This window comes from Lissotriton vulgaris, chromosome 1_1 (genome assembly GCF_964263255.1).
Source record: "Lissotriton vulgaris chromosome 1_1, aLisVul1.2, whole genome shotgun sequence".
Classification (NCBI taxonomy): domain Eukaryota; kingdom Metazoa; phylum Chordata; class Amphibia; order Caudata; family Salamandridae; genus Lissotriton; species Lissotriton vulgaris.
The window spans coordinates 776,685,433-776,700,250 of record NC_141685.1 but is presented as its reverse complement, the minus strand read 5'-3'; the positions used below and the strand labels follow the sequence as shown (position 1 = coordinate 776,700,250).

At 46.8% G+C, this 14,818-nt stretch overlaps 1 protein-coding gene across 2 annotated transcripts in view; it reads left to right on the top strand.

The window, feature by feature from the left end:
- TPR (translocated promoter region, nuclear basket protein) overlaps positions 1–14,818 on the top strand; it is a 684,526-nt gene that overhangs the window by 256,664 nt on the left and 413,044 nt on the right. For both annotated transcript variants that reach the window (XM_086956072.1, XM_086956065.1), the window contains exon 26: positions 2,286–2,470. In XM_086956072.1, the coding sequence (XP_086812198.1) occupies positions 2,286–2,470 (185 nt within the window). The remainder of the gene's footprint in view (positions 1–2,285; positions 2,471–14,818) is intronic.

Sequence of the window (14,818 nt, the reverse complement as noted above, 5' to 3'; positions counted from 1 at the left end):
GGTATCACTGAGATGTGCTGATGTAGAAATACTGCATATAGAGGATGTCTATGCCCGTACTAATGTCTGTGTAATGCTATTTTGTTTTGATTTTCATGCTGTCAAATTACCAATAAACATATATTTAAAAAAAAAAAAAGATTTCCCGATGTCAAGACACCCCGGCGCCCCAAAGCCCCCTGTGGCTACCTATCCTCCAAGATCTCAACTTACCCCTCGAAGTGTTGGTCGCTCCTAAAGATCCTCCGTCCCCGGACCTGCAACCTTTGTTCCCTTTCCAAGATCTCCATTGAATAACATTGAGCGCCCAACGGCTCAAAAGCACCCTGCACCCAGCCGCCCGACAGCCTCTGGCAGTGCAACGTTTGGCCTAACCTACTTCCCATTTGCCCTGAGCAAGTGATCAGGAGCCCAGCTCCCACAGCAGCGTGGCCTGCTTGCTAGCAGCCACCAACCGAAGGCCCCCTGCCTCTCATTGGATAACATTGGGCCTAACTACCTCTGCACCCGGCTGCCCCTGTGCCGCTGAGGGTGTACCAACTGTACCTACCTGACCCTGGCAGACCCCTGAGTATGCCCAGAACCTTAACTCTGCCTGTCGATTACTTACCTAAAAGCTGATAACTCACTTTTCTTCCATAGTCTAAATTTGACTGGCTTCACTTGGACATTCTTTTTCTTTTGGAACTTCAAAATACTCATCTAAAATCAGCCTAACAACAAATTCCTATGTACTCACCTGTTATCAGGAGAGACCTCAGTGCTGCATCTTGTAGCTCTGTACTGACCCTGCAAAGTAATTTTAACCGTACTTACCAGTAACTTGAATTTCCTTCCAAAGGATATAATTGCCTGCTTTTGTGTTGATTTTTGAAACTTACAAATATTCTTTAAAAATCATGCCAACAATAAAAACGTAATTACTTGCCTGTTTTAGATAGATGTCCCAGTGCTGAACCTAGGAGCCCAGCACTGGATTACAAAAGTAACGTAAACATACGTTACCTGCAGACTGAATTTCCTGCCACAGGATAACATTGGTAATTTCATCTAGTGTCAACTTTTAAAATTCAATAATATCCCTTAAAAATCACCACTGTAACCAAAATGCTTTTACTTAACTGTTTACAGGGCATGTCCCTGGACTGAAGCTAGACTCCATTCCTGTGGTTACAAAAAAAATCTACAAAGTAACTAATTGCATTTAACTAGAAATTCGCTTTACACTGTCATCTGATACTGCCCGAGTAAGGTTATATCTAATTTTAGCCTCTGCCAAACCTCTGGGGCCTGTGGTCTCTGTACACACTGTACCTTACTTTGGTCCAGTATATAAAGCGTCACTTTCTTACATGCATGTGCTTGATCAGCCCTTTTTGTTCAAATACACTTTGTAAGGAAGCTTACTTACTTTTCATCCTGTGCCTTATAATGCTGCATTGGGGGCCTTAACTTGGTCTTTAAGTTCCTAATGTGCATGCCTCCAACTCATGCAGAGTTCTTCTTTGAGGATACTGACCTGTGAGACTGTTTCCTCAGTGCAATCATTTCTGGTTAGGGTCCATGAGCTACAGATGTTATCAGTACAGCATCCATCTTCGCTGATAAGTTGGAATTTTGGATCTTGACATCCTTTCTTCCAAAAGTGGTGTAGTACTTCTATGTGGGATAGTCCATCACTCTCCATGCTCGTTCTCTCGGCCACATCCCTCTGAGGGGAGCGGTGTTGAACCCCCAAGATAGCCATTAGCTTCTATATTGATCATACTAATGAGCAATGTTATTCTTTCCTATACTCGTGGCCACTCCTTTAACAGTAGTGGATGTTGGCTCACTCCAGAGTAGCTGAAAGGAAGAGGAGGACCAATATACTGAGATTCTGGTTACAGGGTCGAGGGTGGAGATCTCTGCAATGGTGAATCTTTGGGGGGCAGAGGGCAAGGATCATAGCACTGGGCATTGATGGGCTTGCCTTTGGTGTGGCTATAGCGGCCTGCATTAAGTAGGTCCTTGGGTGGGCGGGCTTCTGTTGGTGGGCAGAGCAGTGAGTGGTGAAACTTGGGCAGCGGCGTTGTCTCTAGATCAGTCGAACAATCAGGCACTGGAGGCCACAGGCAAGTGGGAGGCTAGATATCTCGGTGCCAGGTGTGTTTGGAGAGGGAAGGGCCTATTGAGGGCATTGAGGGGTGTGGATTAGAATGGATTTTACTGTGACTGCACTGTACCTATTGAAGGTTTCTGATCAAGGCATGCAGATTTGGTCATTGAGACATTTTTGATTTCAGGATGAAGTGGTCAGCTACAAGACTCGCTGTGACAACTTGGATAAACAAAACCGCCTTCTGCATGAGCAGATAGAAAATCTGAGCAACAAGATGGTAACCTCTGTTCAGGAAGGCATTCAGAGCACACTTAATGTCTCACTCAACGAGGAAGGGAAGTCTCATGAACAGATCTTGGAAATTCTCAGGTAATTTAGCCCGTATGAGACTTTTTTTTTTTTAAATTTGGATTTCAGTTTGGTGTTACATCTGGTAAATTTTACAATGGCAGTCAAATGACAGCGTACAACTATGAAAAGTACATTCAGTTAGAGTATATCTGTGACACGCATCAAATGGCATTATAGAGCATCACAACAGTGATAGTTTAGAACATTATGTGTTAGATGATACTGTGGCATCTGGTAGACATGGGCCACTACCCTGTTCATGGAGGGAGCGTCAAAGTCCGCGTGCTGTAGCATGTAGGTTTGAAGTGGTTCCCAAAAGTCTTTAGGACGGAATGCAGGGTATAGTTCCTGAACCTATATTTTGGCTTGATCTCTAAAGTAGATTGTGTCCTGTAGCCAGCAATCATGCCTAGGTACCATTTTTTGTATCCAGTGTATGGCCACTGTCCTCTTGGCAAGTAGGAGGGGCCATCGCTACAGTAATGCAGTCTTTTGAGGTAGTCTATGGGAACACCCACAAGAGCTACCATGTCGCTGAATAGGCAAAATACCCCAGACCACTATTCGTACATCTTGGGACAGCTCCATGCGACCTGCAGAAAGTACACATTAATTGCTCTACACTTCTTACATGACCATAGCAGTGCCAGCAAATGTGCCAATAATTCGTGGATAATGTAGAGACAATGAAAAAATTTGATGTGTATGAATTTATAACGATATGTAAGGGGATCTTTACGCACCTGTGCACAGCAGCAAGACCAACATTTTTCAGGGATCAGAACCCCAAGTCCTCCTCCCACTCTGAGGTAGATTGTGGCCAGAGTGTGCAAGACAACCTCTATAAATAACCAGCATTGGCAATGCATTGGTTTTGCCTGTAAATAATAAAAGGTGCTACACAATGGCTAGTTAGCAAGAACACACGAGGTGATCACTTTACACTACAACAAAGCACCTATGCAATTAACTAATAAAGTCTAATATGCTTTCATGAGCAGTGAGGGCCTGCTTGTACTCCACTCCCCATCTGCTCATCCATTCACACAAACAGCATGTTAAAAAGAATAGCTGGTTCTGATCAGCACAATTGTAATGAAAGCAGTAGAAAAAGTATTGCTAAAGGCATCTTACCTGTATCGAACGTGAAAGCCATGGTCTGTGCCACTGAGCATGCAAAATGAAAAATAATGGTTGAGGCTTTGTGGAGGAAGGGGCTCAGGGTTGAAAGTGTGGCTTGGAGCATGGCACATTGCAAGTCTGGTGAACTAATAATACATTTTGAAAATAAAAATGGAGCTGCGCTCTGAGCCTAAAATTGTTTCTCTTTGATCCATTTAAATAATTGCTGAAGGGTCGAATGCCTTCCTTTTTGTCACTAATTGTTCTGTGGCTTTCACTTCAGCTCGCCTCTGAAAGACGCACATTGTTCCACCAGAGAAGACGTTCAAAACCTCACCTCCTTTTTTGATCTTGTGCTATGCTGAGCCCAAAGAAAACAGCACTGTGAGAAGACTGTGGGGTATATTGTGTACACTTATATAAGTTGGCACATTGCACCAATCCAGACAACCCTTGTGGTTAATTTAGTGGTCTTAGACAACCTTAGAACGTTCTCTAAGTGGTAGCTATGGAGAGCAGCCTTCAGGCTTAGTCCAGAAGGAGTGTAAAGCAGCTTGCTTTACCAGAACATGATCTTATAAGTATAGATTAAGTAAAAATGAACCACACAGTGTATTTATAGACACTCACTAACATATACAGATATCTCCTACCCGGAGATATACACAATACTTTGATAGAAACAGGTAAGTACCACTTACTACACAGAGGTCATTAAATGGGTGGACCAACCCATATGCTAAATAAGTGGAATGCGAACCACGACTTAAGTCAGAACTGTACCCGGAAGACATAGAAGTGTCGGGGACCCAAAGATCCACCCGAGTGAACTAACTAGGAGCCCCACAGAGGTTGTGTGCTAAGTGGAAACACAACCGCGTGATCAATACAAGTCAGTGGGTCAGTCGCAGTTGGAATTGTAAAGAAGGACCCTTCCCAGCATACCCTGAAGAACCTCTGTGGACGACCGAAGGTTGGAGAGCCACTCTACCCGTGCATACCTTAGGAACCTGGATACCCACCCCAATGAAGCCTGGTGCATAGGTGTGAAGTGGCGTCGGAAACCACAGTCGGACCCAATGGAGGACTTCTGAAAAATGCCGCTGCTGGAGGAGGTGAAAGTGTCTGGTGGAACCCAAAGGTGGATTCAAGATGTCAAGAACCTGCAAGCAGAAGGGGCAGTCTTGGCCACTCTGGATTGACCAGGAGGCACAGAAGACAAATGCCCACCGATGTCGCGTGTTGCAGGGAAGCTGACGATAACCTTCAAACTGCATCTCTGCGAACCAGGTGAAGCTGAGGATCGCCAGGACCAGATACAAGCTGTCCCACGTTGGATGTCCAGAGTTGAGGGGTCGGTGTCCTCCTGGAGGGCCAACATGCCTTGGTAACTAAAACCAGTGTGGAAGTTAAAGGTGCAATGTCTGGACCAGCAAGGTCCAGGAGACTCTCCACAAGCAGGGGAGCCTAAAGAATATGAAGATGACCCTTAAGAGGACCTACAGGCCAGAGGCACTGGAGTAGCAAGAGGACCTCTAGCTGCTCACAAAAGATGCACGCCTACAATCCAAGAATATGTGGTGAGGATGAAGATCTTTGCCACTGGATATGCTTAAGGTTGGGGCTATTTGGAGCCCGAAGATCTTGGTGGAAGGAAGCCAACAAGCCTTTGCAACTGCAAGTCAACGAGGCGCACATAGGGTGCAGTACCTGCAGCTCTGAGGGATACTGGTCTCAAACCTGGTGAGCAGACAGGACAGGGCAGGCCTTGAGGCAGGTGAAGAACCGCCAACTGTGTTGAGCCTTTCGTAGTTCGTGGGAGCTCGGGATCAACAGTTGGTCAGTATAGTTGCGGTGCCTGCTGATGCAGGGAAGTGACTCCTTCACTACCAGGAAGGGACTGGACAAGGGGAAGGATACTCTCCAGTCCTTTGTCCAGGTTCGCTCCAAAGCGGGAGCCAACGGCTCCCTGAACTGGTTTAAACTGGACTATGCATGGAGGCTGCACGCAGACTATGTGGCACTGGCAAGCGCTACCACCCTGCCCCAATACACTAAATCCTGTCTGGGAGGTAGTCACACCTCCCTGTGACAGGATACCTATTCTGTCTTTCTCTGCCAGAGCTTGGCTCAGCAGCAGGAGGACAGAAACATGTCTCTGGCCGGGAGCAGCACTAGCGTGATGTTTGGGTCTGGAAGACTGGTACCGGGAACACCGAGGGCCTCAAAGGAGCTTCACGGTGCATGAAATCATACGTCTCACACAGAATTGAGTGTTTGGGGGTATGATTCCAATAGGATTCATACCAAATGTGATCGGGTATGTTACAGCCAGTTTTGAGATTGTCATCGCATAATGACGCAGTGCCCCTCTATATGTCAAACTAGCTGTCTCACACCCCAGGAGCATAGACTCCATGGGCTGTAGGGGTGTCCTGCTCATGCAAGGGCACCCTCCCACTTAAAAACCAAGCGCACTGTGTAGGAAAGTGGGTTTCTGTTGCAGTAACCCCCTACTTTTTTGCCAGACTACTGATGCATTTTGACTTGATGTGCCCTGGGACCCTGCCAATCAGGTTCCCAGGGACAGTGTTCTTTTCCCCCAAACTAACCCAATTGCCACCGGTCAGCCCCTGGTAAATGGTACCACAAGTACCCAGGGCACTGTTACCAGGGAAGACCTCTAAGGGATGCAGCACTTATTGTGCAATCCTTAGCGTCCCTGTGCCTTTACACACACACACACTTCTGTTGCATGCTGCATGTCTTGGTGCAGAAAAAAGTGAAGTCGACATGGCACACATCCCAGTGTGCTATGCCTACAACTCACTGCCCTGGCATAGGTCAGTCATCCCTTTAGCTGGGTGCACTATACCAGTTGTGAGGGTACAGGTGCATGAGCCCTGTACCCCTACAGTGTCCAAGTCCTTTCTTAGACATTTTAAGTGCAGTGCTGCCATTAAGAGTATATGGGGCCGGTAGTTTGTCATTACGAACTCCACAGCACCATAATGGCTTCACTGAAAGCTGAGATGTTTGGTATCAAACTTCCCAGCACATTAAACCCACAGTGATGCCAGTGCGGGATTTAATGAAAAATGCACACAGAGGGCATCTTAGAGATGCCTCCTGAAAACTAACCTACAACTAGAATCCAGACGGAGTGGCTGATTTCAGCTGCTGCCACCTCCAGACATGTTTCTGAACCACTAGGTCGAGACCCTGCTGCTGTCTGGGGCCTGAAACAATGCACATCCTTGGACGAGGTGTCAAGCCTCCTCCCCCAGGATATGACCGAAAGTCCTGACGTCTGACGTCTGACGTCTTACTGTTATCGGAGACTTGGCTCACTGATGATTCACTTCCTGACATCCTGGCTGCGCTGCCCCCAGATTACTTTTTGTTGAATACCAATCGATCAGGGGGTCGCACCAGGGGAGGGGTGGCGGCGGTGATACGCAAGGATCTCAAGATTGTCACCTCCGCAGTCATGACTTTACCGGAAGTGGACACCCTGGTCCTTAGCCTTGGGACTGAGGTAGGTGCTGTCACTCTCATAGTACTCTATCGCCCCCCCCACTCTATGCCGTCTTTCCCCTCATCTTTCATCGATCAGCTGACCAACATCGCTACCTCCTCCCCTCGTATAGTCATCATTGGTGATTTCAATTACTGGTTCCAGCACGAGGACGCTGGCCCGCATGCTTCCGAGCTGTTCGAGGGTCTCTCGAGCCTGAATTTTATACAACTAGTCAGGTCTGCAACCCACAAGGGTGGTCACATCCTCGATCACATCTGGACCCATGGGGTCAAGTCCTCTCGCCCACTAATAACATTTTGTGTGTGGTCAGATCACTCCCTTATCGACACCACATTTACGGCGGCTGGCCAGATCAGGGTCCCCCCGCGGGAAGGCGGTACTGCTCGCAAGTGGAAGGCTGTCGATTCTCCCAAACTGCTGGCTCATCTGTCCCAAACCTGTCCCCTGCTATCTAATGATATCAGTACCGATGGGCTTTATGGGTCGGTGGCGGACTGGCTCACGTCAGCCAGTGACATCTTTGCTCCCCTAACTAAGTTTCCCCAATCCCGGCACAGCAACTCCCACAAATGGTTTACCCCTCATCTTAAGACCCTTCACCTGGAACTTCGGCAACTTGAGCGTAAGTGGAGGAGAGACTACTGCTCTCTAAGCAGAGATGCCTATGTGGCCGCCCGCAATAGGTACAAACTGGCCATCATCACAGCAAAAAAAGCTTACGCTTCAGGGAAAATCTTATCTGCCCCCTGCCAGTCAAAAGAAATCTTCAAAGTTCTTAATGAATTTACCTCCGACCCTAAGACGCTCCCAACTCAAGCCCCCACACAGGAAGCATGCAATACCATTAGCACCTTTTTTATTGAAAAAATTGTATTGATTAGGGACACCATTCCAGTTATTCCTCCTGGCGCTGGATCTGTCTCCCCTCCCCACAACACTTTCTCACTTACACATCTTCCCCTTCTAGATTCTACTTCTCTGGCCACTCTCGCCACCCGCATCAAGTCTGGTTCTCCAGACGACTGTTGCCCCCCCCTCCATACTCCGAGACATCTGCCACTCTCTACCCGACTGCATCCTCCCCCTGTTAAACTCCTCTCTCTCTTCCGGTACGGTGCCTGGCGCCTTCAAGGAGGCTGTGTTGGTGCCCCTTCTGAAGAAGCCAGGGGCTGACCCCGCCGTCCCGGCAAATTACCGTCCTATCTCTCTCTTACCTTTGTTTTCTAAAATCCTGGAAGCCCACGTCACCACCTGTCTCTCACAGTTTATCGAGAGTTCCAACTTTCTCGAGGCTAACCAAGCCGGCTTCAGACCCGGCCACTCTACGGAGACAGTGATCTTGGCCGTGCTGGAGGCCTTGAGAGACGGTGTCGACAAGGGTACCCCCCAGGCCTTGGTACTATTAGATATGTCAGCCGCTTTCGACACGGTGGATCATAACATCCTTCTCCACCGTGTCGAGCAGGCTGGCATCCAAGGCCTGGCGTTGGCCTGGGTCAAATCCTTTTTGACCGGCAGGACTCAGACCCTTAGTTTGGGCACTTTCAGGGCTCCCAGGGAGCATTCGCCCTGCGGGGTCCCCCAGGGTTCTTCTCTATCCCCTCTTCTTTTCAATCTTTATCTTCGCCCCCTTCTTTTTTCATTGAGGCAGTGGGACGTTACCGTGTTTAATTATGCGGACGACCTACAACTCATCTTTTCTCTTAACTCCCCCTCTGCTATTCCCAACTTTCAGGCAGTCATGTCCCACATTCTCCATTGGATGGGCCACAACCAGCTAAAATTGAACCCCGGTAAGACGGAGCTCCTCCTTCCTGGCAGGAGCGCCACCTTCTGGGGACCACAATTTTGGCCGGCGGAACTTGGTCCCTCCCCCACTCCTGTGACCTCGGTGAAGAGTCTGGGGGTTACAATCGACTCCGGCTTATCCCTTGGGCCGCAAGTGGGGACGGTGGTCTCGTCCTGCATCTACCAGCTGCGCAGGATCAGGAAAGTGGCATACCTCCTTACACCTGATGCCCTCCTGCGGGTCATCATGGCCCTCGTCCTCTCCCGCTTAGATTTTTCTAACGCAATCTACCACGGTCTGCCTAAAACATCGATGGCCAGACTGCAAGTGGTTCAAAATCAAGCGGCGAGACTGGCCCTAGGGATCCCGAAGTGGCAATCTGCCAGGCCCCTCCTTGCCAAACTCCACTGGCTCCCTGTCACCTCAAGGGTAGCCTTCAAGATCGGCTGTATCATCTTTAAGTCGTTAGCTGGGGCCTGTCCCGCTTTTGTAAAATCTCTCATCATTCCCTACCGCCCATCCCGGGATCTGAGATCCGCTCACCTTCATCTCTTGACCGTCCCCTCTTACAAGCTCTGCAGATCTGGAGGCCGGAGATTTGCACACCTGGCCCCCAAGCTATGGAACTCTTTTCCTTCACTTCTCAAAACCTCTAACTCTTTGACCCTTTTCCGTAAGTCTTTAAAAACCTGGCTTTTTCCCCAATCTGGCTAGTCTTTCTGTCCTCTTTACTTCCAACCAGCGCCAGGAAACCCATGGTGTCAGTGCGCTTTACAAGCACCCCTTACAATACAATACAATACAATTACAATACAATACAATATGCAGGGTTCACAAAGGGGAAGCTTCAAAGGCAGCATGCCTTTGAAGCTTCCCCAGGCCACTTGCTACTCTCAGCAACTGGTCCCCACTGGTTCTAACCCTCACTTTGAGTGGGAGAATCAGCGGGAAAAACAAGTGAGGAAGAGAGGTGTGCCCACCTCTGCCAACTCCACCCCTCCTGGACGGGAGGCGCGGTGAAGCACAACTCTCAGTCCACGCATCTTGAAGATGGGGGGGACTCTGCCAACCAGGGACAGGCTTCTGCCCCCTCCTACTGGAGGGTGGCATAATAGGGGGTGTACCCACCCCAGGGAAGGAATCCATTGGTCTCTGTCTTTTACCTACCTGTAACGTCCCTGAATCTGGTATTAAGGGGCACCCCTGAACCTTGCTTCCTCAGACAAGAAAAAAACTACAAGAAGGAGCAGGACCAAATAACCGTTCAGCAGCTAACAAGAGGAAGACGCCCACTGACTTTTCCCTAGCCCTACAGGCCCGTTTCCCCTTCGAATCTGCACTTGCGAAATACGTGTGTCCTGCAGCCAGCAACCTCAAAAACCCAGACGACCTGCCTGTCTTCAACCTCTAAAAACGTCGATTCCTGTGAACACCATATTTGTTCATCTGCAACCTCTAGCCTTGGCCTGAAACCGCAAATCCGCACCCCTCTGCACCCACCATCCACGGCCTGAGCTCAAGTGGACAAACACCACGAGGAGGTCACCCTGGCGATCCTGACCCGAGATCCTGCTACCCCTGACCTGTTCAAACCTCCAGTCAAGGCCTGCAGTATAAATCCAGAAGGCCCCCTAACTGCGAGCAGGAGCTGATAAGATCCGACCCCAAAAATCACCCCTGCACCGACACCCCACGGCCTTGTGTGTCCAAGCTGACGGTGCCAAACCAATCCCTAACTTCCCAACTTGCCTCTCAAAGTGGGGCTTCGTCCCCAAGCCTGTAGTGTCTTTGCAAACCGTATATTCTCTGTTAATACGAACAGGGCGTCCGACGTCGAAACAGCACCCTGAACCCAGCCGCCCTAGTGCAGCTGAGGGTGCACCTTTGGTGCTACTTTGTTCTCCATTTGCCTTGAGTGAAATTACAGGAACTTTGTTACCACAGCCGAGTGGCTGCAAGCCGGCAGCCACCAACCTGAAGCTCCATATCTCCCCTTGAATAACATTGGGCCTCAGCACCCGGCTGCCCTTGTTCCGCTGAGGGTGTAACCAGAGTGCATCCTTGACCCTGTGCGAACCCTTGTTCTATCCCAAAACCTCAATAGCAAAGACCAATTATGTACCTGGTAACTGCTAATTTAATTTCTCTCCATAGGAATCCAATGACTGTTTTTCCCCTGAATTTTTCGAAGTGTGGAGTTGCTTTGTATGGAAACCTAAAAAGTAACAATTGTGCACAACTGATTTTAGTTCCCCTTTCTCTAGGAAATGTTCCAGTGTGATATCCAAGCATATCACACTGGGTAGAAAAAGTAATCTAAAAAGTAACCTCAAAAGTAACGTGAAAGTAATTTACCTGTAATTTTCATTGCAAACTCGATACAAAGTATATGTGCAGCATTTCACAGTATTGCATTATCAATCATTCAAACATTCAAAATGTTAAAGTACATTTACAATTGCATTTCAAACTGTATATTTAATGCAAAGTATTTATCAACTTACCTGTGCCGGGCTTGCTTGGTTCTAGGAAATAAAATCACTAAAAGAATATTTTTTATACAAAAACGATTGGTCTGAAGTTCAGTCTTTGAGTGTGTGAATTCATTTGCTGACTGAGTGTGTACAACAAATGCTTAACACTGTCCTCTGATACTGCCTTACTGCTCGACCACACTACCACAAATAGAGAGTAAGGTTCTATCTAACTTTACCTCTGCCTACCTTTGAGGTTCCACTGGACTCTGTACACACAATACCTCACTTTGGTGTAGTATATAAAGATCCAGCTTCCTACACCCTGCCTTCAGGATTGTAAGGCCTGCCTTGAGGGTCACAAAGATTTTAAGTGTAGTGACCCTAGATATAGGGTACTAACACCAGCTTACACAGGCTCCAATGGGAGGCCTGTTGCTACAATTGAGTGGTCTCCCATTGGTGGCATAATACATGCTTCAGCCCATGGGGGACCCCTGGGGTACCTATGCCCTGGGTACCTTAGTACCATATACTAGGCACTGATAAGGGTTCACCAGGGTCCATTCTGGGATGTACACAAGTACTTACCGAACCAATTTAGGAGAGCAAGCACAAAAACTCGGGAGCTGATTAGCATTATCCCAGTCAGACTTGTCAGAAACTGCATTGTATCAAGCAAAAAGTGGGGGTAGCCATGAAAGCAGATCCTTCTTTCCTACAAGCACACTTTATCAAAATTAAAGCAGCATTTTGAAGGTTTGACTGGGATAGATCTTTTTTGCTTAAATGGTGCATAGACATTTGATTATGTCTCCAAGAATTATGCATTACGATGAGGTGTTCGCTGTAATGAGGCTGTTTCGGTGTCGCCTGCTTATCTTTGTGAGAAAGATGCACATGGCAAAGTCTGGGGAGGAGCTGGCATGGCAGTTCAGACTAGCCTGTTCCCTTATAGATCAGGGTTAAGACTGATTTGCATATGACTAGATCCAAACTGGATTTGCATGGTGAGTAAAAAACTATAGATTCAGGTCCCAATCTCTGTACTGGGGGTGAATGTTAGACATGCTCAGCATTCAATCCATCAATTGTTGTTTTTGAATTCTTTGCTTCAAGCAGCACTGCTGCTACTGACAAGGCGGGATCGAGCTGGTGCATTTAAGTTTGTAAATTATATACTGTGGATCTCTGGAATGAATACTGATTGTTCCGGAATTAAAAATGCATTAGCATATGCTGCTCTAGTAATGTAGCCAATTATTTTTGTCAATTCAGATGGGACTATGGCCTGTAAGAGGTGCATTTGATGGATCTGTGTCTGGATATTGGCTTGACATAGGTCAATTCCATAGTCCGTCTGCCCACAGAGAGACCATATTTCTGTTCGTTGTTTTGGGGTGTCCTTCCACCTCTATTGGAATGCATGAGAGGCACTTCTACAGCAGAAGTCTGTAAGGAGCCAGGTTTCAAGCAGGAGAGCACTGACGATAGGAGCCATTTTTCAGATGCTTTCATTAGTACTCGCTCCTTATTGTAGCTCATGAAATGTTTATAAATATGGTAACCATCTTGGAACGCTATTCTACAAACTCTTATGAGTTTACTATTACAAGATGACCACCATGCTTAGTAGTCTATTAGCGACCTGGTAGCACTGTGGAGCATGCACTAACAAAAGCATTTGAAGAATGGATGCTACAAAATCAACCCCTTATTTTTCTAGTGTCCATTTTTTTCAGATTTTTTTTGTCTGTGCGTGTGCTCAGCATGAAAACCAGCATTGGCAAATCAGAAAAGGTTTGACGTTCATACACATGGCAGACACAAGTTACAAACATCAATCCTACAGGTCTGCCAATACTTGTCCTTTTAGAGAGGAACTCCATTATGTCTAAAGTACAATATGTATATTATTTATTTTGCTCCTATGTTATGCCTAAATTCCTTTCTTGTTGTGTGGTTATCGTACCACACATTGCCGGAGGACTCATTGAGGTCCTTGGATGGATCCTGACGTTGCCGGTCGTCACTATCACGATTTGGGTATTTAAACCTATATACAGGACTTTTCTATGACTGACTACGCTCTGTGGTATCACGCATCTAAATTATATGCTAAATAGACCAATGATTATGCACAGGTCTCATACGTTGGACTTGTATATACTAAACCCTTCGAAATCAGCAGATTAATTTGTTACTAGACGATCATTGGACCACTTGTCTTGAATGTGATGAGACTAGCCTCTCCGTTATTGCGGTGTTACAATCTTAGATCTTCGCTTATTATCTTTACTTGAAGTCTCTTCCTACTAGCCCCCTGAAGAAGTCCCTCTCTGGGACGAAACGTGTAGGCTGTATGGTGCTCCATTTTTCTATTGAAATAAAGAAACCAAATCAAGGAACTTCTATCTCTGCGATTTTATTGGAATTGTACCTTATATTGATTTATCACATGTTAATATGTTGTGGTGCACCTGTGCTGTTATGTTTTGATTCAGTTCCCTAGGGAACTAGCATTGTTACAGTGGGTGCTATTCAGTGTGCACACAAACCCCTGTGAATTCAGTAGCGGTATTAATCATCATTTTGGGCAATTTTATGTTAGGTGCTGACCCTGAGAAGGTACCACTGTTAGGTCTCTTTACCTGCACATACTGGCTGTACCTTAATGGGATTTAAAAACTGCTAATTGTTTCTTGCATTATACCATGTGCTTCCCTTCAGTGCGTGCATATATACCAATGGAGCTTTTCTTCTGAACAATGGATTGAACCAGGTTCTCGTGCTGAACATGTTTACGCTTGCTAAGTACCTCCCTTTAGCAGTACAGCTGTCTAGCCACAATATTTTGTGAATATCTAGAGTCTTGTGATTTGCTTTTGTTCTCCAGTTCTCAACTCTATTTTTCTTTGATGGTCAGAGTGTCCTTGAATATGTTAGTTTTCTGTTTTCCTTGAGAATGCAATTAATACTGCTCAATGCTACTATAAATGACATCTCCGATATGATGGCTTCAACTACTTGTTCCTAATCAACTCCTACCCGAGTGATAGCTTCTAACGTTAATGATTCACTGTGGCATATAAGCCTTAGCCAATGTCGTGACATTCACTTCAGTCGAACCACAAATTTACAACATTAGGAGGAGGTCGGGCAAATCTGCTGGGCTACTACTCTCGTCTGGTCACTACCACTCAGGCAAACATCTAAGCATTTCTATTCATTTGAAAGTTACCCCTTTCCATACCCAGGTTCTTGTAGTATGTGCTTTACTACCCCCACTCCCACCCAGTTTGTACTGTCTTATTGATAAGAAACAGCCAGTCCCCTGTCTTCCATGTTCTAGGTAAGCGAAGGCAAAGTTGTCTTTGGTCCAATTCCCTCTACACGTAAGTATCTTCTGAGGCTGGTGGGTTAGGCCTTAACATCACTAA